This window comes from Varanus komodoensis, unplaced genomic scaffold (genome assembly GCF_004798865.1).
Source record: "Varanus komodoensis strain SLA01 unplaced genomic scaffold, ASM479886v1 scaffold15, whole genome shotgun sequence".
NCBI classification, from domain to species: Eukaryota; Metazoa; Chordata; class Lepidosauria; order Squamata; family Varanidae; genus Varanus; species Varanus komodoensis.
The window spans coordinates 4,402,127-4,430,081 of NW_025335440.1; the positions used below are offsets into that span (position 1 = coordinate 4,402,127).

At 49.5% G+C, this 27,955-nt stretch overlaps 1 protein-coding gene across 3 annotated transcripts in view; it reads right to left on the bottom strand.

The window, feature by feature from the left end:
* Positions 1-938: 938 nt before the first annotated feature.
* Positions 939-27,955, bottom strand: part of LOC123020758 (protein argonaute-1) — a 63,824-nt gene continuing 36,807 nt past the window's right edge. For all 3 annotated transcript variants that reach the window (XM_044424906.1, XM_044424905.1, XM_044424907.1), the window contains 11 exons: positions 25,735-25,854; positions 24,404-24,526; positions 23,314-23,447; positions 19,087-19,271; positions 17,633-17,792; positions 15,367-15,457; positions 12,050-12,244; positions 9,737-9,871; positions 8,898-8,999; positions 6,244-6,443; positions 939-5,771 (listed from right to left, as the gene is read on the bottom strand). In XM_044424906.1, coding sequence (XP_044280841.1) covers positions 5,663-5,771; positions 6,244-6,443; positions 8,898-8,999; positions 9,737-9,871; positions 12,050-12,244; positions 15,367-15,457; positions 17,633-17,792; positions 19,087-19,271; positions 23,314-23,447; positions 24,404-24,526; positions 25,735-25,854 — 1,554 coding nt within the window. In that variant the 3' untranslated portion in view covers positions 939-5,662. The remainder of the gene's footprint in view (positions 5,772-6,243; positions 6,444-8,897; positions 9,000-9,736; positions 9,872-12,049; positions 12,245-15,366; positions 15,458-17,632; positions 17,793-19,086; positions 19,272-23,313; positions 23,448-24,403; positions 24,527-25,734; positions 25,855-27,955) is intronic.

Below are 27,955 nucleotides of genomic sequence, written 5' to 3' on the forward strand. Positions count from 1 at the left end.
CCAATGTATGCCTTTGTAGCTAGCCGGCAAAATACACCGGTGAGGTGAATTACAGGTCACGTCTATGAGCTTGGCTTTGTTATTCATAAATCTGGATTCTGCTCAGGTGGGCCAGTCTCAACTTGATGTAATAAATTCTGCTCTGGCAAGTGTAGAACAAAGGGGCAGGAGAGGAAGCAACTTTGATCATAAACCAGACAACTTGGCCCCCAGTTTTTCTGAAAATGGATTTGCAGTCTCTGTCATCCACCTGTGTTGCCAGCCATATTCACACCCCAAAACACCCCAAATTTCCCCGAGGAAAGCATCCAAAATGTGTTGTGTTCTATTTTTTTTTTCTAATTTTTGCCACTCGTTTCCCACTCTTGGTTGCCTATTTTGGAACTTAATCTATTTTGTTGGATTATGCCACTTATGACATGTTGAAGATACAACATACAAGGAGTCCAGAAGGACAAGGCGGCTTCACAGGCCAGAAGACCCTTTTGCAGAAAACAAAACAGGAATGCTCATCAGGTAACCCAGTGGCTCCCAAGATGCTTTGGACTACAATTCCCATAATCCACGAGCACTGGCTATGATGGGTGTGGATTACAAAAGGAATGGTCCAAACCATTTAGTGGCAGTGGAATGCCTCCCCCTGCAGTGGACACCTGTACTTTAACAAAGAATAAATTTTAAATGCTTCGTAACTGCATACCCTTCGCAGGATTTTCTTCTCCTTTCATGTCAGATATTATGGTTCTACTCCTTGCAGAAAAAAACAGATATTCAGATTTTGAAAAGATAAGCTACCATTTTCTTTATAAATATACATCTCAGTTTGCCTTTCTTAATAAGGACTTATGCAAGAGTAGTTAAAATCTGTTTAATAAACGGACCATACAACGTTCAGTTTCAAATAAAAAACACAAACAAGAAAACAAAACCCCAATCGATAGTGTTTTGTGAACATTCTCTATTTACACTTCAATGCTTCCTTGTAACAGGTTAAAAAACAGTTTTCAATGCAAATCAGAGTTGCCGTCACTTTAAATTTCACAATTATTTGGAAGTGCAAAATTACATGCGCATGTGTGATACAGGTTTCACTTATTTTTATTGCTGTTCTGCTGTGTCGCTCACACTTCTCTCCAGGCAAGACCAACACAACAAGTTTGCACTGTGCTGTCCAGATGCTTAGCAAACATTTGAATTAAGGAAGGGGTGGGGAAAGAGAAGAACAATCTGCTGCATTCTTGTACAGTTTTCTGTGGAAATTAGTTGCTTGCTTGGTCCCAAATGAACAGACAAAATCATACCAGGCATGATGGTGTACTGGTTTAGAGACCAAGGTTTAGTAGCCAAGGAATTTTTTGCACATTTTAGCATTACAGAATTCAACAGAGAGAACAGCATCTTTTACTCAGAACTACAATTGGTTCTGTGTAAGCATTTATACCCACATATTATACAGAATGTGAAGTTGCACCTGATTTTGCCCTCTGATCAACCAAGTTATCTTCATATTCTGCCTGAAAAGTGGGGCACAACACAAAAAGCTTGCATCCTTGAGAGGGAAGACGATCCACCCTGCTATTTCATATCCTACGCTCCGAGCCATGTCCTCAGACCAAGTGCAGAGAACTTGTGGCTGTGCAGGTGTTACAGGAGATGAGCAGAAGTCCCATCCAGGATGGCCAAGGGACGGCCAGGAACATTGGGAATGGGGACCGTCTGGCTCCAACGCCCAAAGAAACTCTACATCAATAATCCGTTGGATGGCACCCCACCCCCATTGCAGAGAATCAGCCACAGTCCACCGCCTGGCACCAGGGAGGTGGGGAGCACCAAACTTTCCACTGGGCTCATGCAAGTCCCTTGGCATGAACCCAAGGACCTTTCCGAGTCCCATCGTTATGCATCTGTTGTCCCTCAATACCATTGAAGGAGCGTGTTCTTGTCATCATGACCCACTTCCACCCACTCTTCTTCGCCAACCTGGTGCCCTCCAGGTGAGTTGGCCAACTGCCACCCTGGGCTGCCCGTGATGGGAGTCGTGGTCCAACAGGAAGGCACTGGGTTGGGAAATGCCACCTCTTTCTTTGTTCAAATATTAGCATGAACTGGAACAAGCAGCAGTGCAGATGAAACAAAAAGAAGAGAAAAAATAGAAAAGAAGCCAACGGATAGCTACATCGTGATGTTGCCGCTCTCTCCCCCCACGCACTCCACCTGTGGGGATTTGGCAACATCTCCAGCTGCAGAAGAAAAAGAGGCACAGTGACGTTACAGTCTAAGGTGCAAGGTGAAATGTTCCAAGCAGTCTTCCATGGATCCCATATGTAGCCTTGCAGCGCAAAAGAAAACCAAGGAAGAATCCTTCCTCCAGTATGTGCTCTCTGACTATCGAGAGGACAGAATATACAGTTTGGCCAAAGCTAAGCGGGAACAGAACGCAAAGCTTCCATTATACAGAACATGCAGGTTGCTCTAACACGTTTCTTAGAACATCTAAACAGACAAAAGAGGGGAAGATACCCCTAACCCAGAAACTTTGCTCAAATAGAGGGTGCAGCAATGACATCATTTACGGCACTTAGTGAAAACTCTGCATGCACCAGGTGGGGAGGAGGAGGAGAGTGGAGGATGGAGCAGAAAGTATACAGAGACATGTTTCCCCAGCTGCCTGTGTGTCTCATTACACCATGCCAAACACCCCTCCATTCAAAGCAGCAACCTAACGACGGAGTGCAAAAAATCAGAAAATCAGCCCATTGGTAAGAAGTCCTGGAGGTTTGTATTTGTTTTAAAGCATTTTTTCCTTTTAATTTTTTTCTACAAAGCTGCAAGTTTCTTCTAAATCTGCCCCCAACCCCATGTTCTGCAATGCCCAAGTTGTTTCGATTTTTTTTGCTCAAAACACTTCAGAATCCCAAACCAAACTTTCAGTTGCAATGCTGGTGAATGAACTGAGAAACCCAGTCCGAGCGGAGAACCAGAGACAAAGAGGCAGGCAGTGTGAATAGATGCCAAGAAAAACTCAAAACGCCACTCCTGGTCTAACTCATGATTGGGGAGCCCCAGCTCCCTCCCCGCTTTGCAGGGAAAATGATTAGAAACCGGATCCTCACTGAAAGATGTTGATGTGTTACCCATGCAGGCACTTAATTAAGCAACATCAGCCTTTCTGTACTGAGACGTTTGCTTCTGTCCATGAGATGGTGCCCGATCACACTCAGAAAGCAGCTGAGTGAAAGAAAAAGAAACAGGATGGGGAAAACAAATCAAGATCCAAATATCAGCTCACGTACTCTGTGCAGCCCATAGTGCACTGGACTTGTGCTTCAAAAACCAGCCAACCACGCACACACGACCGCACACCCTGAAGTACATTAGGGAAAGAGCATTTCAGAAGTCGGGGGGGTTTCCAAAGCAATTCGCAATGTGAGACAGAAGTCAGATGGCTCAAAGACAGACCCTCTCCCCCGTGGCTTCACCCAAGCCACCAGTGCATGCCTACACTACTTCTTTGGATCACGGCTGACAGAGACAAGTCATAATGCCCGAGTTGTGTAAAACACAATTGTGTTCTATTCCAACTGGCTATTTTGTTTGCATAGCATTGCAATGGGTGAACATTCTGGCCTACGGCGGCAGGGGAGGAGGAAGGGACGACAAGCACGGGGCATTTGACCTTACAGCGGAAGCGCCAGTCCATTGCCTTCACCCCACGAGCCGCTCGGCCTTGAAGGGACGCACTCAGAGAACGGTGGCACGGGAGACGCTTTCTGCTTCTAAAGGCTTAGCCTGGCAGCTCAAGACAACGTTCTGCACCGTGTGGTGTGAGCATCAAAGGGATCTGCTTCTCCGGCCACATGCCCAGTTCTGCACTAGAACAGCAAGAATCTGTCTCTTCCGAGCCACCTGATGCCAGAGAAGCTCCTGTCTTGCAGGCACAAGATGTCCTATTTCAGAAAGTGAGGCCGGAGTTCATCATCATGGGGCAAAGAATGAATTTTGCATATGCAAACAGAATCAAGAACTGTTAATACACGGCCAGCAAAGTGCGCGTTGTTGTTCTGATCTGAAGAGTCCTGGTGGAAGAGGCTGGCAAAGGGAAACAGAATTCCAGGTCTCCTTCCCCCCGTTATATATATAAAAAATAAAATGGCAAGAATTAAAAATAGCTGAAGCCATTAAGACAGTTAGAGAATATGCTGGATTTATAAACTATAGTAGGTGAAAAAATAAACTATTCAAGGAGGCTATATAACATAGAATAAGAACACTCTGGATTGCAGTGCAATTCATGGGGAAAAAACCAACCTCATACGAATCTTCTCTGCATCATTCCAATTTTAGCATCTGTCACCAAAGAAAGCACAAAGAAATCCAACTTGTGCTGTATGAACACTCCGAAGTCTTTGTCAGGGGGCAGGGAACAAAGTGATGTAAACATTGAAAATATGAATAGTTTGAGTAGGTTTTGGCAATAGACTCGGCATTGTATAAAAATAACACTTGGTAATAAAAAAATTTCATCGGTATATTAAAAAATCAGGACATTAATTGATAATGGAGTTCTCTTTGTGCTCGCGGGGTAGGCAAAAACATTCTTCCTCTTAACACACCCCATTTGTCAGAAATGTCGGGTTTTTTAAATTAAAAAGAAAAAATACATCAGAAATAATAAAATCCATGTATTGTAAAAAGCAGGTTTTATCAGCAGCCATCCAAATTCATATGTAACGTTAAAAGTGCACAGAATTTTAATCCATCATGAGACTGTGAGCTAACATGAAACCATAAGCTTTGCGGACATTAAAAAGAACTCCCAACACCTTCAGGATGGAGAACTGGACCACCACTGAGGCAAAAGCATTGTTGGTTTGTTTTTCTTTTTTCCTTGGAAAGGTGAACAAATGTCAGTGTGTTGCAGCATTGCAGTAAGGCACTTGCCCACGGTAAGTTTGCGACTGTTGCGTCCAAAGGGCAGCAGCTGACCCACTTTTAATCAGACGGAAGACAAGTTTCCTTTTCGGCTTTGTGTAAGTGCTGGGGGTGCCTTACATTATTAATTATTATTATATATAAAGGGGAGAAAATTCTTTTTTCTTTAATGGGAAGGGGAAACTGTTAAAATTCATCTATAAACTACTGGCTTTTCTTTTTCTTCTTCACCAATTAAAGTATTTGTATCCTAAAATATTAGTTTTTATAAATCTAGTCATCTGTTTTAAGGCTCTACAAGTCCCTTTTCCCCCACCCACCCAAAATAATACCGAACAAAAACCTTACCAGCGTTTGATTTCGCATTGGAGGACCAAAAGAGTTATTTCACAGTCAAAAAGTCTAATATTGCGTCACTCCCCCACCCCAGCAAATGAAAACCTGTTTTCTTTTCCTAGGAAGTCAGATCCCTTCCTTGGTTCGAATACGTTTGGTCAGGTAATTGGAAAACAAAGTTTCTTCTGCAATACTACAAAGGTGTGTCCACCCACTGGAGGGCTCTCCTGCGTCTGCCTCCAAGGATGCTGGTTTCCTGCTTCCAACGCTGTCCACGCCCTGCAGTGATTTCTCAATGGATGCCCACGCGGCGCCCCGGCGCTCCCTTGGTTTTTGTATGGCTCCTACAGATCTGAAAGCTTTCTGGAGTGAGGTAAAAAAGTTACGCTCTCTTTCAAGCAAAGTACATGGTACGTAAAGTGTCCTGATGAACCTGCACGGCCTTGGCCAGCGCCTGAGGGTCTCGGCCGTTGCTTTGGCCAGATATGTGACTGCCTTCTCCGCTGAAAGGAGTAAAAGGGCAGGGAGGGAGAAGAGACAAAGCAAACAAGGTCATTCGTTGTTAACAGATAAAACCCAAGCCCAGGACTCACTTCCCTGGTGCAAAAGCAAGCCTCTCCCAGGATCAGCACTTGTTCATTCCACAGTCGGAAAGAGGCATGGCAACGCAGCTGGGGTGCGAAGCCTTTTTCAGCCCGGGACTGACTTCCACTCCAAAGACGTGGGCAGGGGCCACATTCCGGGGGTGGGGGGGGGATTGGGGGTGCCTGAGAATTCATCAGCCATTTCAGAAAGCGTGTTTGCCTGCTCACGCTGGGGCCCGGGGCTGCAAATGTGGCACGCTCACACAACAAAAGCCACCCAGCTCACGGCCACTGCCTCTCGATTCCGCGAGGCTTTCAACCATGAAGCAATGGTGGAAAAGCGGGTGACGCTGGGTGGAAAAAAATGTCTGCTCCCGTCCCAGGCACTCACCTGTCGTGCTCTTTGTCTACAAGGTGATATCGTGCCCGGAACGCCACCAACCGGGCGTAATATGCTGGTGCTGGGATAGAGACGGAGCGGGTGCAGCGGACGTACGTGTGACAGAGCTGGTAGGTGAGGATTTGAAGCTCATCTGCTGTAAACCGGTTGTCGTCCCAAAGCACGTAGTAATGGGAAGGCCTGCTTGTACCCTGCACAGGAGGAAGAGCGTGAGTCAAACGTGGAGGGAGGGAGCCTTCGCAGGGGCTTCAGAGGAGACCGTCTAATCCAGCGTTCTGTTCGCACAGCGGCCAACCTGGTGGTCCAGCTAGAAGCCCACAAGCAGAACGTGAACAACTGCACCCTCCCGTCCACGTCCCCCAGCAACTGGCACCCTGCCTGATACTGGAAGTAGTAAAACAGCCCAGAACCAGCAGCTGCAGCATGTCCCCCGCCACACACACACACGCGCGCGCACGCTACAATGACAGGAATCCCAGGAATGCCAGGGATCTAGTTCAACACATCTGGAAAGCATCTCGCCTCAGTTTATTTAATTTATATTCCACCTTTCTGACAGCTATTGGTCCTGAAGGCAGCTAACAATAAAAAAAGAAGTAAAACCACGAACAACTGTAAAGTAAGGTTGACAGCAGCTGTATCCAGAGAAGCACTTCTCACAAAAGTTCTTTACATCTTGGCAGAGTCATGGATGAAGACTCGGGCCTTTCAAACCACCCAGCCCCAAGGCAGCTTTCTTTCTTTCTTTCCTTCCTTCCTTCTAGCATTTTACCCCATCCTTTACAGGCATCCCAGGATGGCGATACAAAACGAAGTGGCGACATACAATAAATAATAAGTCAATAAAAACAGCATTAAAATCCCAGATCTTAAAATTCAGGGAAAATAAAAAGGGGTTGCCCGGTGCAAAAATGAACAGAGAGTTGGTGCCAGGCACACCTGTCTGGGAAGCAGATTCCAAAGCCAAGGTGCCGCTGCTAAAAAGGCCCTTCTCTGGGTAGTCACTCTTCTGATCTCCTTCAAAGAGGGCTCCCAAAGAAGGACCTCAGACACAGTTCTCAGGGGCTGGGCAAATATGTAAAACAGGAGACGCTCCTTCAGATACCCAGACCCTAAACCAGTCTTGGGCTTTACAGAGCATAACCTGTGCTTGGAACTGGTAGCCAAGGAAGCTGTTCCAACAAAGGAGGCATTTGCGCCTCTTAACGTTCTGGTGACAGCATTCTTGGCCAGCGGCAGCTTCTGAACAGTTTCCATTCCAGAGTTTCAGCCCTTCACGGTTTGGGGCCAGGGGAAGGGGTGCAGCTCTCTGGGGAGTCCCAGATGGCAGGATCTGGCCTCCAGGGTTGAGGCTGAATCCACCTGCAGTAGCCCAAAGGATGTGTCTTAAAACATTAAAAAGCCAGTGTGTTTAAATGGAAAACACTAGAATCCCCAACAATTGTGGAGTGGAAAAATAATTTGGCAGAGTACACACAGATGACAGCATTAAGTAAATGAAAGACCGAAGAGTTTAATGACAAATGGAAATTCTATTACACACAGTACAATTAATAGGATGTAAAAGGAAGCGCTCCAAAAAGTAGTTGATAATTTATAACTGATTTGAAGTGATTGGAAAATGTGTTGGTATAAGAATAATAATTCCCTTTTTTCTGAACTTCCATAGAGTATTGAATGATGGAAAGATAGATATTTTTGGTCTCTTTGAAATTGGTGGGCTGGAATGAATTGGTTATACTTGTTCAAAATCCCTTAACAATTTTATTTTACTTTATATATACATACCTTCCTTTATTCTGTATTCTGTTTATGTCAAGAAAATAATAAAAACAATGTATTTTTTTAAAAAAGTCAATGTAGTGTGGTGCCTAAGAGTGCCAGACTGGGACTTAGGAGATCCAGCTTCTAGTCCCTGTTCAGTCATGAGTTCCCTGGGTGACCAGAGGCCAGACACAAACTCTCAGCCTAACCTACCTCACAAGGTTGTTGAGAGAATAAAACAGAGCAGAAGGGAACTAGCTAGACCACCTTGGGTTCCTTGCAAGAAGGCAGAATATAAATGCAATGTAGTAACAATAGTAGTGGTGATGAAACTGGCAAAGCAGGGATACATATATATTATTTCATTCCTATACAGTGCTGCAGGGTTGCCTTCCTTGATGACAGGGCAAGATCTGAAGCACATGCACACAAACAAGGGGGGAGGGGTGGATTGACACCCCCGCCAGCTTGCAAGAGGTCTACAGGAGGTGACACAGTCTTCCCAGTCCTGGCCACTTGTCGCCAACACGTCCAGGCTGTAAGCCCAAACGTTTGCCTTCTTTAAGGACTGCCCAATTCGATGCATGTTGGCCACCCACCCCACCCACTGCCACTACTGCGGCTTCCCAGGCCAGACTCGGCCCTCTTGGCTTGGCTTGGCTTGGCTTTGCCCTGCAGTCAACACGCAGCTGCGAGTCCTTCCTGCGGAGCCGCTGCTTCAAGGACACACCAGTGCAGAGCGCATCCACATCCCTGCCTCCCTCCACAAGGAGAGCGCAGGGACTGTTGCCTGGAAATGTGTTCTGGGATTGTGGCTTTGCTATGAACAACCCTTCTCCCCCACGTACACACACAAAACAGAGGCTACGAGAGGAAGGTACCTGAATGCCGGCATGACTGCACAGATAGAAGTCGAACTCAAAGGGATGCGTGATGTTTGTGTCTACTGTGGTTCCTGCTGGGATGTTCCCGCTTTTGCCGATCTGTAGGGTTCATTTCAAAAGAAAATAAACATGAAACGCTGCAGCAGGAACCATTGCCTGCAATGTTGGGTTTGGTGGTGATCTGGTCTCTACAGTTCCCTAAAAGCGTTCTCTTTGGGGCCTCAAGCAAACCCATTTTTGGAAGAGCGTCTGCAAAATGATGAAATGTTAAAAGATGAACTTCAAAGGGTGACTTAATCTCACAAGCTTCGTTAAGATGATTAGTTATACTAGGATGATCTCCTGTTAAACTGCCGATTTGCGCTTACGTGTCCCATATGGATGAGAAACGCATATGGCCAATTTGTGTGTCTTCTCTAGCTTTGTGTCTGGGCTCACAAGGCAAGAGGACAAAAGTTCACGGAGAGCATCCACCATCCTCCCCTCCGGGCTGGCAGAGGTCCTGCTTAGCCCCTCTGCCCAAATGCTCCCAAGCTTTTCTCTCCATCCTAAAATACTAGAAATTGGGCAAAAGGCCAAGTCTTCCAGATCCTAAATTCTGCACTTGCCCAGCAAATTTGTATTTGTGCAGTATGGCTAGGAAGGGTCCACGAAGCTCTGGTTCCTTGCTCTTTGGCCATGGCCCAGAGTTTGGAGGACAAACTATTTCAGTTTCCCTTCAAACTCACCTGTACCTAAACCATTTGAGGGCACCTTCCTGGTGCCCAGGGCAGCGGGATCAAGGGGCCTTGCCAGAGGAGCGAGCAGCCAAAACGCAGCCCGTCGCTGAGCCTTACCCGCTCATTCTTATCTGCACAGAAGAGGCGGGTATGATGTCGCTTCTGAACAACGATGTAGGTGATGCCCGGCTGGTAGTCCTTCTCTAGTTTGATGCACGCGTCACGGATGGCCAGGAGTTCGTAGTGAAGGATCTAGAAGGGAAAGTGCTACAGAGTGTTAAAGAGGAGGAGGAAGAGGGATGCAGGAGGGCCACCTTGCCTCCCAGAAGGAGAATGGACGGTCACAGACAAGCAGCGCTTCCCCCAGGCACACGTGTGCGGCCTTCTTGGCTTGGATTCAGTAAGAGCTATTGGCCAGGCTCATGTTCAAGGTCTAACTTGCAATGCAGCCTCCAACAGGACCTGCAGAAAGTGGAAGAGGCACTGCCCTACGGACACAGGCACACAGGATGAGAGCTGCCTGGCCCATCTAGCTCAGCACAGGCTGGCAGCTGCTCTCTGCACGTGCTTTGCCGTCCAGCCACAGCCCTTCCTCTAAGACAGCAGTCACCACCAGCAGGTTTTTTTAAACAAAGCAAATAGTAATCTGAAGAAAGCATGTATATGCTAACAGAGCTAAAGGCAACATTGCCATTCAGGCCACGGAAGTGGAATAGAATTTTCACAGCCTTTATCCCACATTTGGGGGGTGACTTTTGTACCCCGGTGCACATTCTGTCCTGTATTTTACACATGAGCACTCCTACCAACTCATTCTTCTGTGACATTGTCACAAAGTGCTTGGCCTGCAACACCCCCGAATTTCAGCTTCCTACGTTTTACTTGTGCTTTTGTTTTTTTAATAAAAGAAGAATGCCTGTTGTGACAAAGTCATCCTGGAAGCTCCACGGGAATGGCTGGCTGGTATGCCCTTGAGACTGCAAACAAAGGCCTCAGAAGAGGCCACAGTGGTGGCCCTGGCTTGGAAGGGGACTGTGAGAGTACACGGAACCAATTCACCAAATGGGAAGGAGGGAGGGAACGAGGGCCACTCTTGTCTCAGCAGTGCCATGAGGAATCCCTGGCAATGCAGATCTTTACTGGCATTTCACAGCTAACTCTAAAAGCATGCTGGCAAGCTGAACGATAGCCTCTGCACATGTAAAGAGTGAACTCAAGCAGGAAACTTCCTCGCAGAGAGCCAGCCCGTGAGAGACACACAAGCCCTCCAGCTGGGCAGCTCGTCTCCTTGCCACGGGGTCAGGGATCAGGCAAGGCTCTCCTGGGCCCCTTCCCATCTCTTTCAAAACTGTGGGCCATGCCCTTGAGTGGGCTGCCAAGGCCTCTGCCCCCCTTCGGTCCCCTGCTCTCCCCTCACCTTTTCCGCAGTGTCCTCCCCTTTAGAAACCAGTCACACGGGCTCCTGGGACGACTGCAAAGCGGGAGCCCTGGGCCCACTCACTCCACACGGGGCCGCCAGGATTAGGGGCCATTCCCCTGCAGGGAATGACACGGTGGGACTGGGGCCTTCAAGCCATGCTTCCGGGCTTCCCAGAAGCACCTCGTGTGGGAAACGGGGCAACGGGTGACAGCAGCCTTCCCCAGCCTGATGTTCTCATTTTGTGTTGGGAGGATGACTCTCAGTAGCCAGGACCTGAAGTCCCGACCAGCCTGGAGTGCATCAGGTTGCGGGATGCTAGTCAACCAGGACCCCTGGGCCACCTCAGCAGAGCTGCTCTCATCTGCCAGACTGCGGGATCCACACTGACCAGAGTCAGTATAGACGCAGGCCAGAGTGTTCCTCGTGGCAGGGCTGCAAGCCAAATGCAGCCTATTTAGAGTTCAGGGATTTCCCAGGAGGCCACACCCCTTTCCACTGGCCACACCCCTTCCCCCAGCTTCCCTGCAGCTCCCCGCTCCTGCTGGTCATCTTGAGTGCCATGCCCAGTGCCGTCACAGCCCGAGTGTTCTAAAGGTGCAGCTCGCAGAAGCCAGCTCAAGGGTGATGCTATTGGAGCACAGTGGGAGAAGGGTCCATCTGCCACAGAGATCCTGCTGTGAACAGCAGTTTGCTCCCCTTGCCTAGCAGGCGATGGCAACGTGGTGCTCATCTTGGGTTAAGCTAATTCGATGGCACTGTGAGGGAGGCTGCCCTTGAAGCATCTCTTCCAAGGCTTCTTTCCTGGTAGCCAGAGCTTTTGGCTAAAACAAGATGGTCCTGCTGCTCTTCTGGCCCCATCCCTCTCGTGTTCTGCTCAAGTGAAGTCCCCGAAACCTCCTCCAACCTGGATTCCAGCCCTGCGCAGGCCAAGAGAGCCGAAACACCCCTGCTGCATGAGACCCTGCTTTGGCAGAGCATCCCTGGTGGTTCAGAAGGAAGGGCGCCCTGACCTGCGGGAGCTGTCCCTCTGGCACGCCGTCACGGTAGAAGATGATGCGGGTGGGTTTGAAGCGAGTGGACTTGTAGAACTGGATGAGCAGCTCCCTCACCATGTAGGAGAGGTCCTCGATGATCTCCTGCCGAGGCCGCTGCACCCGCACCGTGGCACAATACCGGCTCGGGTGGGCATCCATGCTGCCTACCACCTGCAGCCACAGAAGACCAAACGGGAGAGAGATTGCTGCTGCCACAACTCCCTTGCCGGGGTGATTTGATCCACGTGCCTCAGGGACCAGTGGGGGAAAGACGTGAGAGGCTGCCGAGAGCTGGAGAGGACAAGGGACATGTTGGCCCGCCAGGGGAGAGGGCGCCTGCCGGTTACAACGGCTCTCCATGCCTTGTTTTTCTAACCAGCTCTTCTCAACTTTGACATTTCATCGAAGCTTTTTCTAAAAGCACTCTTACACATTTTTTCAAATAAATGCATTTCCATAAGCAATTCTGCCCGACAGCATACATTTTCTGCAATGCCATTTCTCCAATGATTATTTTCCATGAAAGTAATCCATGATCATTTTCTAGCACATGCTTTTCCCTAATACACTTTCTTTTCAACTCAAGCTAACATAGAAAGGGGCTGCATGGCAGCCTCCCCAACCCAGCACACTCCAGAGCTGCCGAACTATAACTCCCACCATCCCCTGCCAGCATGCCCACTGATTGTTTTGGCTGGAGAGTGATGGGAGCTGTAGTCAAACTCCACTGGAGGGGGCCTGGTTATCTTGCCCAAAAGGTATTGTGCACAAAACCTGCTAGCCACCTTCTGGCTAGGTGCAGCCGATCTGCTTTTGAAAAACGCACACTTTAACTTTTCCGGAAACACCAGTTTTAAGGCGTGCTACCTTCCAAATCCTGTCTCACTGGCTCCACCTGCTGGCTGTAGCTCAAACACCTCCAAAAACGAAGGACAGCCTTGGCTTCCCTGCCCAGGAAGAATCAGGGCTCAGGGTGAAACCTGGTGGGTTGCGGCTTGTGCCAGCAGCCATTTCAAATTTTGAAGCCCAGACTCTGATTTGTTGTGTCACCTGAACCCAGCAGGGATGGATTGTGTGAGACTTAAACAACCCTTGCAAAACCCATGGGCTCTTTTAGGGTCATGTGAAAGTTGTGAATTCTCACCCAGACCACCTGCACCAAGTTCGGACGATATGTCAGGCTGCAGCCGCCACTTGGACTTTTGGAATAGTCACCCGAAGAAGAGGTTGGGTGGCGACAGCAGGTGGGGGCAGTGAGGGAGACAGGATGTCTGCGCCGTATTTGCATGACCTCGCACTGCCCAGCTGTGCCTCAAGGGACACCCAAGCACGCCAGTGGCCAGTGCTCCCTCCTACACGGGTCTGCGCCTGCGACAGGCACGCCCCTCCCTCAGGCAGGGAACCGTTCAGTCAGGAAGGTGGAACTGAGAGGCAGAGGGAAGAGATTGTGCCCCACCTGGACCCCACTGCCAGGGGGCTCCCGGGACCCCCGCGGCCCTCCCACTCCTACCGCAGGGCTCGGCACCTTCCTTGACCACTTCCCCAGGGGAGAGAGAGGAGCCTGCAGCTCTCTCCCCATCACTGCCTGAACATCTGCCACCCGTGGGCACAAGCGGAAAGCCAGAATTAGAGGCTGCCTCTAGCGCCAAGGCGATGGGGGCCGTGACCCGGTATGCGCATCAGAGCAACCCTCTGTTAAAAAACAGGGTAGCTGTGCCCAGGGAGTAGGGCTCGTTTTCTCGCTGTGTGTGGCCAAGCAACCTGGGAAAGCACAGGATGCCTGGCTTGGGTTTTCTCACCCTCAACTAGCCAACATTCTGGATTCAGACGCAGCACGGAGGAGCCCCGGAGTCGAACGTCTCGGGCTGGCTCTGCTGCTCCTGCATGCAGAAGGACTTGTCCAGCAGCAGCCACACATGCAGCAAAGGGGGCTGGAAAGCCTCTTCTACGTTGTGCCATGGGAACCAGAAGTGCAGGCTGGCCTGCCACTGCCTCTGTTGCTCCAAGAGCAGGCAGAGCCGTGGAGGAAGGCACTGCGCCTCCATGGACCACCATCAGCTGGAAGAATTTGTCCTTGACCTCATGCCACCTTCCAGAGATGCAGAAGGAACACGACCCATCGCTCAGAGCCAGAACATATCCTGGCAGCCACACAGGCCTCCCAAAATTGGGGGGGCAGGGGGCAGCGGCTAATCTTTAGCCTCTCATTGCATGTTTGTCGTGCCTGAAGCCTTAACAGAGGCGACACCTCACAAGGAAGAGTCAAACGCCCAAAGAGAGAATCAGGCATCAGAACAGGAGGACTTATACTTGAGGCCCTGTGGCCAAGCGACGCTTCCACAACCTGGTTTGGGAGTAGCTGAACAGGTAGCCGTCCCTCATCCTGACCCTTTACCCCTTGGGCAAACAGCCACACCTCAGCCCGACCACGAGGGCCCGAGGGAAAAGACACTACACGTTCTGCCTCTGAAAAGCGTGGGCAGGATGCCCCGTTCCTCCTGAAGCTGAGTCTCCTGAACAAGATACAGGAGACGCAAGAGGCAGGATATATTTGACTTGTGCGACTTTTAGACGTAGCTTACGCTGATTGGAACAAAAGGAGGCTTTGTCCCACCTCAGGGGGGAAAGGTGGGACGAAGAAAGCTAATCCCACGTGGGTTCCCTGAGAGACATCACTAAGAAGATAGCAACTAACTTGTAAAGGTCATTGCAGTAGAGCTTATTCGTAGCATCGTAAATCTTGTAGAAAAGTAGCAATAAAAGACTTTAGTTTTATTGCCTGCGTAAGTGTGGGTCATTTACAACTGTGAGCTGACACCCCGCAACAATGTTCCTTCTTCCTATCTCTTGTCCCACCTCACTCATTCTCTCTGCTTTCATACCCTTCTCCATTTAAAGTCTCCCCCAAGAGAGCAAAAGGATCCACATGGTCCAAAACTGAGTTTTCAGAAGCAGTTTTCTGCAATCAACAGGGACTACAGACTTGCATTCTTTAAAACTGTTTGCTGTGTGTGCATCTAAAAAAAGTCATATTCTTTGTCTCTTAAAGGATGCTGTATGGACAGCTTTTATCCTTGCCACATACACAAGCAATGGCATCTTAGGACGCCCCAGGCCCTGCCCAGGGATGCTAAGCAGCTGCTTTAGGATGCAAGCTGCCCGGCTGCCCACACAAGCATCACAAATATGCATGACACCTTATCCTGGAGGAACAGGTTGGGTGATGGGTGGATAGCAGGATGCTAACTGCCTCAAACTTCCACAAAACCACAGTCATGCAGAGGTGGACTTACAGCGGTTATGGAGGGCTTCTTTCCATCACCTGCAGGCGGATGAGTTACATCAGCTCCCAGGAATATAACTGGCTGCTGAAAGACGGCAGAACTAGAGACAAGAGGTGACAGAAGGTTTAGTACAAGCTACTACCAAAGGTGTATGAGTGCCTGTTGGCTGAGGGTAGCATGTTCCCCTAACCAGGTTAATAACCTGACATTTCTTTGCAGTTTGGGCTCTTGGATACTTGTCTTCTGTCGCTTTAAGAACTATTGGTCAGGGTCTGTGAGTTTTTGTTTCTTGCCACTATCACCAAAATTCCAGCTTTGTCCCAAAAGAAACATTTTGTGCACTTAGAATAAACTCTGCTCAATGCATACCCGTGCATACAAATACTTATATAATTTGACAAAATGTGTGTTAAGGATTCAGGTGGGAAGAAGTGGGATGTGAGGAGAAAGGGAAGGCTGCAGCAGATGGAAGCAAGGCCGAACATCTGTGCGATTCGGAAGGAACTGTGCAAGAGGCACTCCCCTCTGACCACAAAGGCTTGTTCCTGGGATTTAACGCACCTGTGTGCATTTACACATGTGCAATTACGTCAGCACAGGCTGTGGGCTCAGGTGCCATGCCCAAAGGAGCATCTCAGACCGTCTGCTCCAAGACAATCTGCTCCAAACTTTGAAAAAGGAAAAGGGAAGGCTGCCGAGTGAAACCACTGCTCCCTCGAGCCCAAACCTGTGGGCACTGAGTCAGCGCCTGTTTAGGGCAGGATTGGACCTGCGTGGGAAACAGCTGTTCTACCGCAATAGCCCTTTTCACATCTGGACCACAGAGCTGAACCAGGAAATACCAAAGTGTCCACTATGCTACGCGTGTTTTCTACAGCGGCGTCACTTTATGTTGAAGAAAAAACAGGCGGGCTTGTGCGCGTTGCTGTGCCCCCTTTCCTCCGACTCCCCTTCCTGCACTGCCGTTCGCCTCGGAAACTGCCCTGGGCTGGCCGCAGCTGTCCCTCCTTCAAACGGACATGGCAACACCCAGCACAACTCTTCTTTTTCATTTCTTTTCAAACCGTGGTTACTTTAACGCCCCCTTCCCCAGTTTCTGGTCCTCCAAAAGTTGTTGGGACTCCCAGCACGTCCCAGTAATTCACACATCTGGGGAGCACCAGAAGGGGCAGGTTGGCTCAACACACAGTTTGGCCCAAAGCGTGAAAACACACGGGCGATTCCTGGGATGCTGAAGAAGCTGAACGGAAAACAAAAACAGCCAGCACGGGCCCCGCACGGCTTCCTGCTCCTCCCTCGTGGCTACAGAAAGAACAAACTGTGCCTGCATCAGGACTTTTCTTTTTGGTAAAAAGGTGCCACAGATACCTCCAGGGAAGAGGATCGGTGGCCAGTGGAAATGCAGACTTCTCTCTCCCCTGCCAAAGCCCTTCGCTCTGGGCCAACCCGCTGTCTTTCAATGGGCTGCATCTGAAACTCTGTGGCTTGTCAAACTGTGAAGTCGGGACCTTGTGGTAAATTGCATGCCTGAGTCTGGCCCGTGCGCTTCTTGAGCTTTGGGAGGCAACGGCGAGGAATGTGGCCCTGTAATGATGCAATTAACTAACTTTGCAAAGAAGAGCGGAGACGAGATGTGCTTAATTTATGCATAATGCATTTGGGAATGCTGCTTCCAGTTCTTTGGTTCAGGGATGGCATACGGGGCTGCAGAGTATATGCAGCCTTGTTTTGTAGCAGGGGTGCAGGGCCAGGGCCAAATCTGCAGGGCCTTCGGGGTGCCCTATAAGGCCACAAATACCCCACCCTCATCGCTTCCCTGACTGCTGCTCCTTTGGGTGCATGTTTTTTTCCCCTCCCTCTGCAAAGCTGAAATGTCTCTCCCAAGGCTTGCGTATTGGTGATACGAGCTCCATGCCAACATTGTTGGCATGGCCCTGGCCCTTTTATTTTGGGCCCCAAGCACTGCTGGAACTTGCCCCCAAGAATTTCACCAAACTGCCATTTGACTCACGGATTCGGAAAAGGTTCTGCACGCTCGCTTTAGTGACTGAACAGGCTTTCCGTGGCAAAGGTGGGCCAGAAACATTCTCTTGCCATTTTCCCCTCGCTGAAAAGGGAACCCATGTTGGGAATTTCACATTCACTCCCAGGGTGTGTGTTCCCAGGCAGCTAGGCTGGCCTTCGCAAGCATGCTTCAAATCACCCCTTAGAGCCACGAAAGAGGAAGAGCGCCGTGGGGGTACAAAGAGAGCAGCCCCCCCCAGAGCACACGTACCGCTGGTGGGGCACCAGGATGTTGTTGATGCCCCCGAGCTTGACATTGATCTTGAGGCAGAGGTTGGAGAGCGTCTGGGGCGACGTCTTCACCACATTCTTGACTTGCACGCACTGAGTAGCCATGCCCAGGAGCGTGTCTCCCACACGCTTTACCTCCGCTGGGGACAACAAAAGAGGACAGCAGGCATCCTGAGGCTCCTCCACCTCGGAGGCAGGAAAGGGCGACGGGGAGATATCCAGGCAGTCCCCGAGTTACGAACAACCCATATCTACTTGCCATAAAACCTATCAATTTTTCAAAATTACTGCAGAAAAATGTCACCACCAGAGAGAGAGAGGAAGAGAAAGGGGAGAGGGAAGACCTCCAAAGCATCACCATAGAGAGGGAGGAAGTGAAAGAGCAGAGGGGGGCCCTCCAAAGCATCACCATAGAGAGGGAAGAAGTGAAAGAGCAGAGGGGGGCCCTCCAAAGCATCACCATAGAGAGGGAGGAAGTGAAAGAGCAGGGGGCAGGGGAGCGCCTCCAAAGCATCACCATAGGGCACAGTTACACACAGGACTGAGAATCCTGGCACCAAGTCACACACACACTCCCCAGCTACGGTGGTTGGATTCCTGCAATGCATTCTTTAGGGGGCTGCCCTGGAAGATCTTCTGGAAGCTTAGCACATGCAAAGTAGGGCTGCCAGACTCCTAACGGGGATCGGGAGGATGGAAGAGATATCCTGCTTATTATTATTATTATTATTATTATTATTATTATTATTATTATAGCATTTCTATGCCGCCCCTTGCCGAAACCTCGGGGCGGCTTACAACATGATATAATACATTGAAATACAATAGTACATAATAAATTACTTACGTCAGGACGGTGTCGCCAGCTCCCTTGCCACTTTAAGTGCTGGGTGAAGCATTGCACTTCCCTACACAGCTGGGATCCAAGCACCCTTAGATTACCTCCTCCAACATCAGCCCACGTGTGTCCCGAGGGATCTGCTCCATATTTCCTCACCTGCTTTCCTACTCTACTGTCGTCCAGTGCTAGTAAAGGCATTTCCATCTTCCCAGGCTTCTACAATTCTGGGGAAGGGCAAGTCAATGGCCCCAAGGCAGCATCAAGAGGGCCACTGGATGTTTGGATTCCCTGCCCCCTAAGCTGCTTTAACCCTGTGCTGAGTTTTGCTGAAGGGGTGGAGTGGGGTTGGGGCTACCTGTTCTTATTTTGGCTGTAAGTTGCCCAAGGAAGACTGCTGAGCTTGAAATTTGGAAATAAAAAATATAGAAAGCTAACCTGCCAGGCAAAGAGAAAGTTTGCTGTCCTGCTACCTTTCGGCAGGAAGGAATACCCCTTGTTATTTTTTAACATTTGGGAGTGTAGAGCTAACAAGGTTCAGCAAACAGAAATTCCACCTCCCAAATCCACTTCCTGAGCCCTTTCTGTTGACCTACCATACACCGGCGTCTTCCCTGGGAGGATCACGATGATGAGCTGAAGCCCTGAGTAGGTGTTCTTCAGGTGCCGAAACATGGGCTCCACGCTGTCAGCACCTTGCGCGTACTTGCAGAAGCACGGCTGGCCCTGGATCGGCATCCCAGCATCCTTGGAGATCTTGCGCAGCTGGTCGGTGAAGTTTCTGCAGCAGGGGAAGAGCATAGCAAGTTAGGAGGGAAAACGAACTGCTGTTGTACCGAGCACCGGCTGCACGGTGTATGTCAGCCCCAGCCTTGAGCCGAAGTCCAATCCGGGGCACACAAGTGCACCCGAAAGGGCCACAGCTCGTCTCTGAGCTCCCAGGTAGCTGCTGTAGCATCACTTCCCAGCCATCATGTATATCCCCACACAGAAGGCCCCCTAACCATGCAAAGCCCAGGAACTGGGCTCCAGCTTTACAGCACTGCAGGGCCCCATTCCCAGCTCCCCAGGGTCATCTTAACTGGCGCAAAGAAAGAAGCAAGCCATGGCTCACCAGCACTGTAACAGCTTTCTCATGCCTGAACCTCTTGCACTGGGTCAGACCCCCGTTCATCTCACTCTGCACTGCCTTCAGGGACCAACAGCGCTACAAGGAGTGGCACAGGAGCCCTTCCCAGCCCTACCTGGAGGTGCAGGGATTTGAACCCGGGACCTTCTGTAGGCAAAGCACATGCTCTACTACTGAGCTGTAGCCGTCTCCCCATGTGTTTGGCTACCTCCTCTTTTGAGACCATACATGGGTCGCTCCTGGCAAACTCTAGCCCCTCTGCACCCAGTTTATTTGTGCATACCCAACAGAAAGACAAGCAAGGGCATCCTAGATTAAATCAAGCCAGCACTTCCCCTGGGAGCAGAACTAATGGGACGGAGGCTGCTGTGCGCTGGGCACATCATGAGCAGGTGAGACTCGCTGGGGCAGGCAGGTCCCAGGCAGGGGAAGAAGGGGAAGGCCAGCTCTGGGATGGACGGACTCCACGGAGGAAGCCACAGCCAGGAGCTCACAAGTGCTGCGCGCGTCTGCCAAGGACAGGGTGCCTGGGAGGCTGCGCAGCCCCAGGACTGCTGTCAGAGGCAGCGCAACAGGAGTGCTTTCAATGCACAAGCTGTTGCCGAAAGCCTCTCCAAAAAGTGTGCTTCTGACGGCTGCTCCTCAATTTTGGATTTTTTTTCTTCTGGAGACCTGGCAAAGCCAGATCTTGCATTTCTCTTCCAACCAGTATATAGCATTTCCATTCAAAGTGCATTTATTTATGGATATAGTGAAATTAAAAGGCTGTTTTAGCAGTGCCAAGATCTGAACATGGGTCACACTGTTCAAACTAATTTTAAAAAACCTCAGAAGGGTGGCTCGATGGCATCCAAGCACCTTTTTAGTCAATCGAGGCATGTCTGTTCATGAGAATGCTCCGAGACCTTGCTTCAGTTCTCATGAGGTTAGGTTTAAAGAAGGGACTTAAAGTATTTAAACCCTCAGTTGGGGACTTACTGGTTGCCAGTATAAAAATGTCTGCCTATTTACCTAGAGTAGCCTTCCCCACATGCTTTCCTTTGCTTTGGCGTCCCCCAACTGCTTTGGATTCCAGTTCTCACCAGTCCCAGCTTCCATGGGACACTGGGAGTTGGCATCCAAAGGAAGACACCAAGTTGGAGAAGGAGTATTTGTTTTCTGCTTTTCTGTCCAAAAGGCCTTTGAGACTGCTTACCATAGGATAAAATTAACCCATAATGCCCACACATGCTTTTGAAACAGGGCAATAGGGAAAGGGGCCCTGTGTTCCAGCTGTTCTTCTGAAGTTCTGCAGGGATCGCATGAGCAGACAGGCACACGCCCCGTTCCACTTCTGTGACTGGGGCAGCTCCTCTGGAGGGGCTGGGAGAGCATGGCGCTTTTCCCGCAGCAGCCAGCAGCGCTGGTGCCCACTCCCCAAGGCCTTCCATCAGAGCAAGGTAGCGCGTGGCTTGTCGACGTTACCGGACTGTTCCATATCCCTCACTGCTGGCAGGGGATGTTGGGAGTGGCAGTCAAGGGACATCCGGCATGACAAACATGACTCCCGCTGGCCTGAGCTGTGTGCACAGCCTTACTAATCTCTGCTCTGTCAAGGTGCTGCAAGCTCAGGGGAGGTGAGCATTTAAAAGACCGAAATAACCACCAGACCCGGCTAGCACTAGATATATTTGTCCTGGGGAGTTATGCCCCGGCATGCTGGTTCTTATCGCTGCCATAAAACACGGGGATGCAAAGCAGAGGAGGGCAACCCGTATTTGCCCTCCCGCCCCTTGAGATCGGCAGCAGAGGCCCTCCTCTGGGAGAGACATTAGGAGACAAAGTACCCGGAGGGCCTTCTCTGCGGTGGCGCTCCATCTGTGGAATGCGCTCTCCAGAGAGGTCCGCCTGGCGCCGTCGTTATTTGTTTTTCGGTGCCAGGCTAAGACCTTTTTATTCAAACAATATTTTAACAATGTTTAACATGTATAGGTTTTAATTGTGCAGCTGGGGTGGTTCTGGGTTTTAACTGTATTTGTATTATATTTCTTTATTTGTGCGAGCCGTCCCGAGGCAATATAGCAAGGGGCCAGCATACAAAAACTTTAAATAAATAAATAATAAATAAACCCCTTCTACAACAGGTGCTGATCCAATTATCCCAGAGCGGCACAACTAGGACACCCTGCAATTTGCCCCAGAGGCGGCCAGAATCACAATTTCAGTCACGGCCACAGAAAACAGCGTGGGGTTTTTTCATCTTTTTTACCTGCTCCTATCTAGAACTGCACCTCACCTGTGCAGTTAAACTATCTTGAAAAAATGCATGCAGTACTCTGTACTAACAACCACAGACAAGAATAAATTAATGAAAAAAGGAACAGTAAAACAAAGAAGTGCAATTACGCATCAGCGAAAGTCTGAAGAAAACCAGGTGCCTCTGCATGAGCAACAAAGGCCGTCCCTGTTTCTGTCTCTGTCTCCTGAGCCGCTCATAGCAGAGCATGCAAGCGGGTGGGGGCCACTAACAAGGAGGCCTGCTCGACATGCCTTCACTCGACAAAATGCTGGCATCGTTTTTTGCATCAAAACCCTTCAATCATTCAGTGTTCTCATCAGCAAGAACAGGCCTGTGCACAAAGGTGTTGGGAGCCAGGTTTCCCCCTCTTCAGCAACAGACATTTCTTCGGCAAAAGCGACGTACAGCCAGCAAACCTCGTAGCCGCCGAGTACGCACAGGGAGGTTTGCTGAACAGATACCCTCCCTTTCAGTCCCTCTGACCCCCCCCCCTCTGCAGATGGACAAGCCTCCCAGATCTAGGCAGCCCCTCCAGGTGGGTAGCCCTGCTCTCCCTCTCCCAGGCCCCTTCCTCACACTTCCAAGCCCTGTCGGTTCCCAGGGTCTGGCTGAACACCCAGACAGCAGCTGTGAGAGCAGCTCTCCCTCCTCCTCCTCCTCTCTGCTTCCCAGTCCTCAGCCTCCTCACCCAAACAGGCAGTGCCACCCTGGTCTGGAAAGCGCACCGAGAATAACGGCGCCCGTCATTCCCAACAGAGTTTGAGTGAGCACATCCTGAGTCCACCCCTTCAAACCCACTGAAAGCTTTGTGGGTGGACACCCCCCTCTGGCTCCTGCCACACCCCACCATTTTGAACTGCCACCACAGTGGCTTGTTCTGAAGTGCTATGTTCACACACAAGGAACGAAGGCAGCAGCCAGTCCAGCCTGGGGCTGCGGGGCTGGGTCCAGTGCAGAGGAGGCTACCCTAGGAGGAGGCAGACCACTGGCCCAGCCGCTGCCCCGTGCTGCAGTTTCTGGTAGGTAAACGTTGCTACCATGAGCCACCGTCTCTGCACAGCAAGGGTACAGAACCTCCTTCAGCCCAAGGCCGAGCTCTTGGGGTCGCGCCCCATTGCTGGGAACGGCCCACAAACTGCCCTGTTTTATCTGAAAGCTTCGTCTTATCAGGGGCCTTAAACCTTTTTGAATGGGGAGTGGGAGATGATGGCATGCACAGATGAAAGGAGCCCAAATGATGAGCGGTTAGGGAAAAGGTGGTAGGGCTGGGACCAGCAGGAGAGGCCCCCTGGAAAACCCCAGAGGGCTGGGCCAAGACCCCACGAGGGCTGGTGGTATCTTCCAGGTCTGAGACTCCGCACGGCTATTTTGCAGTCACTTCGGTTCTCTGCACCCACCAAGATGCCACTCACTCACTTCAGAACTTCCTCTCTGCACTGCTTCTGAGGGGCAAAGCAGGCGATGGCCCAGACTTTGATCTCAATGCCATTGTAGAACTGCTTTCCTCTCATGTCCCACACCCCCTGGTTGGGGGTGGCGATGGCACGGTTCTGCGGGAAAAGGTAACAGGGCTGTTTGTTCCTACAGAAGAAACCACCACCTCAACCTGAGCACCCTCAGAGATCATTGCAAAGTTTTACAGTCCCTCCATCAGGGATGCTGGAGAAACCACCGTGGATTTAAACAAGCTTGGATTTCTCTGCATCCAGCCTGCAGATCCCTCAGCACACAGCTTTTTCCAAGTTGCATGGATTTATTGACCACTTCCCTATTTTTTTTTTGTGGGAGGGGGATGCTCGTGCTAATTTGCATTAGCTTTTGACAACAGTGATTTGTATAAATGCAGGTTAGTGCTAATGCAGCTGAGAAGCCTGCGAAGTATCTCATGAATGTTTCGAAAAGGGGGGAAATTATTTACTCTTCTTTTTGTAAAGGAGCAAAGACTCTCTGGAGGCATTCTGAAGAACAGCTGGTTAATTCAGGCCCTCCTAGGATCTGTGACAAGCACTGGGACTAAATACAGTATCTAAATAAATAAATACAAGTGCATTGTAACTTTAAATAGCACAGGGTGGCTACCACCTGCCGGCCTGACCCCACTGCTGCACCCGTTCTCCTGGACCACCCGCACCCCCATCGCTCTTCCCCCCACCGCCTTACGCCACAGCCCTGAGGTTGCGAGAGGGGGAGAAAGAGCCGGAGCAGGAGAGAGCGGAGCCGAGCCGAGCCCTCCTGCCGGCTGGGGGCAGGGCTTTCCCCAGCGGCCATTTTCCTTCAGCAGGTGGCAGCCTTGGGCGATGTCAGAGGGCACTGCCCATTTGGCACGGGTTCAGGCACCCGGCAGCATGGCCAATTACAGCTACTGTTGACCTCACTGCATTTTGCTGTAAAGCGCCCAGAGGGCCCTCTGGGCAATGGGAAAGTCTAGAAATGTCACAAACAAACACACACGCAACTTCACCCCCACCACCACAAGCCGCAAGAAAAGCATGCAGGAGCTGCTTACCCGGCCCCCGTACTGCAAGATCGGGGCTGGCAGGACACGTCCGGTCACTTCAGTCATGTCATCCTTCACTTTTATCCCGAACTCTTGTATGTAAGGGTCCAGGTTATAACTGGCATTCTTCATCTGTAAGACAAACCAAGTTAAGTTTCACCACACGCATCAGGCTCCCTCCAGGAGTATCTCAAACAGGAATGGACGCTTCTCTTTGGGGGGAAATTGTGGTACCGTTTAAGCCAACTGCCAGCAGCTCATACGTGCAGTCTGAACTTGCCAGCTTCAACCAAAAATCCCCCAGTGTGGCAGGCCAAAGGGTTACCCACAGATGACAGAAATCTCCTACTTTGCGATGGCTGGATCTCATCACTGTGTCACTGTCTTCATGAGACATAGTTGAATCTGACAGACATTTCCAGTTTTTGTAGACACATAGGATGTAGCCCAATCGAGTCGGAAGGCTTCTCACCCACCATTTCCTTCCCTTCCTACCTCCCATGTTCTTAGGGATATGAACAGATGCAATTCTTGATGGGGACTTCAAGCTCCTGGACGTTTTAAAGTGTGAATCCTTCACAGTTGCTGGACTGCAACTCCCATGAGCCCTAGCTAGCAAAGCCAATGATGAGGACCATGTAAATTGCAGTCCAAGGGCTCTCAAGAGCCCCAGGTTGCCCACCTCTGTTTCAAGGCAATGAATTTTGAGTTTGGAAAACCTGGCTTAGAAGAGATGTTGCCTTTTTGCTTCTTTTCAATCACACTTTCTAATTTAGTGTGGAACTAGAGATTTATTTTTCCCTTTAATCAAAGCTAAATTTTGCAATGTTGCCACCAAGCACCCAGGGGCACCACCCCACCCTCTTTGCCCCTCCTGAACACTTCTGTCAAATTACCAAATCCTAACAGAAAGTTCTGATAATACACATAGCTCTTTGACGCACCCAAAGCACATCATGCACTATCCTTTATACTGCAAGGTTTTTATTTTATTTTATTTTTGGATTTATATCCTACCTTTTTCCTACAAAGGGCTCAAGGCAGCTTACATCATTCTCCTCCTCCATCTTATCCCCACAACAACAACCCTGTGAGGTAGGTTGGGAAGTATTATTTCCAATAGTAAAGCTGAAGCGCAGAAAGACAGAGTGGGGCCACTTAACAAATTCAGGGACAGAACATGAGTCGAGCCAGGTAAAGTCCTACGCCGATGCCAAATCGTTGCGTCTCCAACAGGTGCCCGTGTGACACTCCCTCCCCCAGCCAAAGAACACAAAGCTCACCACCACCCCAATTCCTGATCCCTCCCACATAAGCAAAGAGACAACAGGGAAACAAACCAGGCGGCTGATTTCCTCTTGCCTGTCCGGGGCAGACCTTGCGGTTGCTTTAATCATGGTGGAGGTCTGATTGTCTGTTAGTTTCTTGATGCACCTCTGGCCAGCCACAATATTACACACCTAGCAAAGTGGGTTAAAGAAAACAAAGTACTTATTTTTGAATGATCTTTTCTTAAATGAACTTGCATTAAGTAACTAGAGTTGTTGGTCCTGATGGAGGTAGCGCTGATATTAATGTATTGTTTCATTCTGTTAATCAGAAATGTTTCATTATGATAATTGTAACCAGGGCTTTTTTTGTCATAGAACACACCCGAATGGCACCCTTTTTTTGACGGATTTTTCCAAGTGATTGTGAATCGCCCTGTCGGGCGTAGCAGGTTGGCGGCAAAAATCATTAAAATAGTGCCTGCGGGCTGCTTGTGTGTCTGCGCTGGTTGTGAGGGCTTGGGACTGGGCATGTGGTTGTGCGCTGAGTGCTTACTGCCGGCGGCAACCATTATGTTTATGTGTGTGTAGAGTGACTGGCTACGTGCAAAAGGCAAATAAGTTCTTTATTTCAAAAAAAGTTGGTGAATTGAAAATCTTTAGTGTAAAAGTGTGACTCCAAGATGTGAGTTCCGGCACTTTTTCTTTTTTTACAAAAAAAAGCACTGATTGTAACGATATTAATTGTATTGTTTTTGTTAGTTTATATTATAAAATTTTAAAAAGTATTTATTTTTAATTGAAAATTATTATCCTGGCCCAGTAGAGGTCCTTGGATGGCTCACTACACACACCTGAGGGGCCATCTAGAACCCAGCTTAACGATCCCACTGGCAACAGCATAGAAGAACTTGCCGCATTCAAGCATTATACCTGAGTACGGTACAGGGCCAGTCCAGTGTTTCTAGCCTCCCTTGCAGGGGGCTTCTGCTCACATTTGTGAGTAGAACTTGTTGTGCAATCAGGACATGCTGACAGAGCAGAGTTCCCCACTGTGTGAATGCTTTCATGTGAATACAAGTGAACACAACCAGTGCTTTTTTTGTAAGAAAAAAGGTGCCGGAACTCATGAAATTATTTACCATTCGCATGTAGTCAATCACTGCACACACACCCACACACTTCAGTTGTGTAAAGAAACATAACGGTTGTCACCCACTGTAAGCACTCAGCGTGCAACCACACGACCAATCACAAGCTGAGCAGCACCATCACAACCAGCGCGGACGAAGTATGCATGCATCAGATTCGACACACAAGCAGCCCACATGCACCGTTTTGATGATTTCGCCGCCGACCTGCTACGCTCGACAGGGCGATTCAAATCCACATGGACCAAACATCAAATTTTCAAGTTACTTTTAAAACTTGGAAAATCTGTCAAAAAACTCTGTTCCGGTGCATTCTATGACAAAAAAAGCACTGAACGCAACTAAAAGTCCCAACAGACTGTTCCTCTCAACATAGACATGTCAGGGATTCAAGATGGTGAACATATGCAAAGATGCTGGAAATGAGTCCAGAACACAGCTTTTTGCTGCTTAGGTATGTTTCTATATCCATGGTTTGTTGCTGGGTAATTCATTGCAGGTTATCACCACAACTAGGTTCAGACAACACCACAATCCATGTTTTAGTGAAAACTCATGATTCAACTACAATACACATTCCATTTTTGGTCTGGGTTATTTAAGTTGTGGAAACCCAACCATGTATTTGATCTCTTCCACTCAAGCACAGAAGCCCATGGGCTATTGGATCATGCAATTATTTGTACTAATTTATACATGATGATTAATCCATGGGTTAGTGCCCTACCTAAGGTTTGTTTGGCAGATGACTAAGCCAACCATGGTTTGTCAATACCTGGATTGCTTCCCTTGGCCAGCTCCCAGTCTATATCTCAAAGCCCTCTGTGGTACTTCAGCCTGGGCTCTTTTTAGCACTCCTGACCACCACCTCCATCGCCTGGCAGGTTCTGTGTTCACATGCTATGACAATCCACAGTTGAAAGAATCAGCAGTTTACAACCCAGCAACAAACTGTGGGTTCACTTTCAGAGTCGCCTATGGTTACCGATTCATGGTTTGTTAGCACAGCCACATTCACACATCACAACAATCCAGAATGCAAGGACAATCCAAAGTAGGCTTGTATTAAATCAAAATCAGGAGTTGGCAAACCATTCAGAACCTGATACAGAATCAGGTTTTATGTTTAAAGCAAGTGAGGA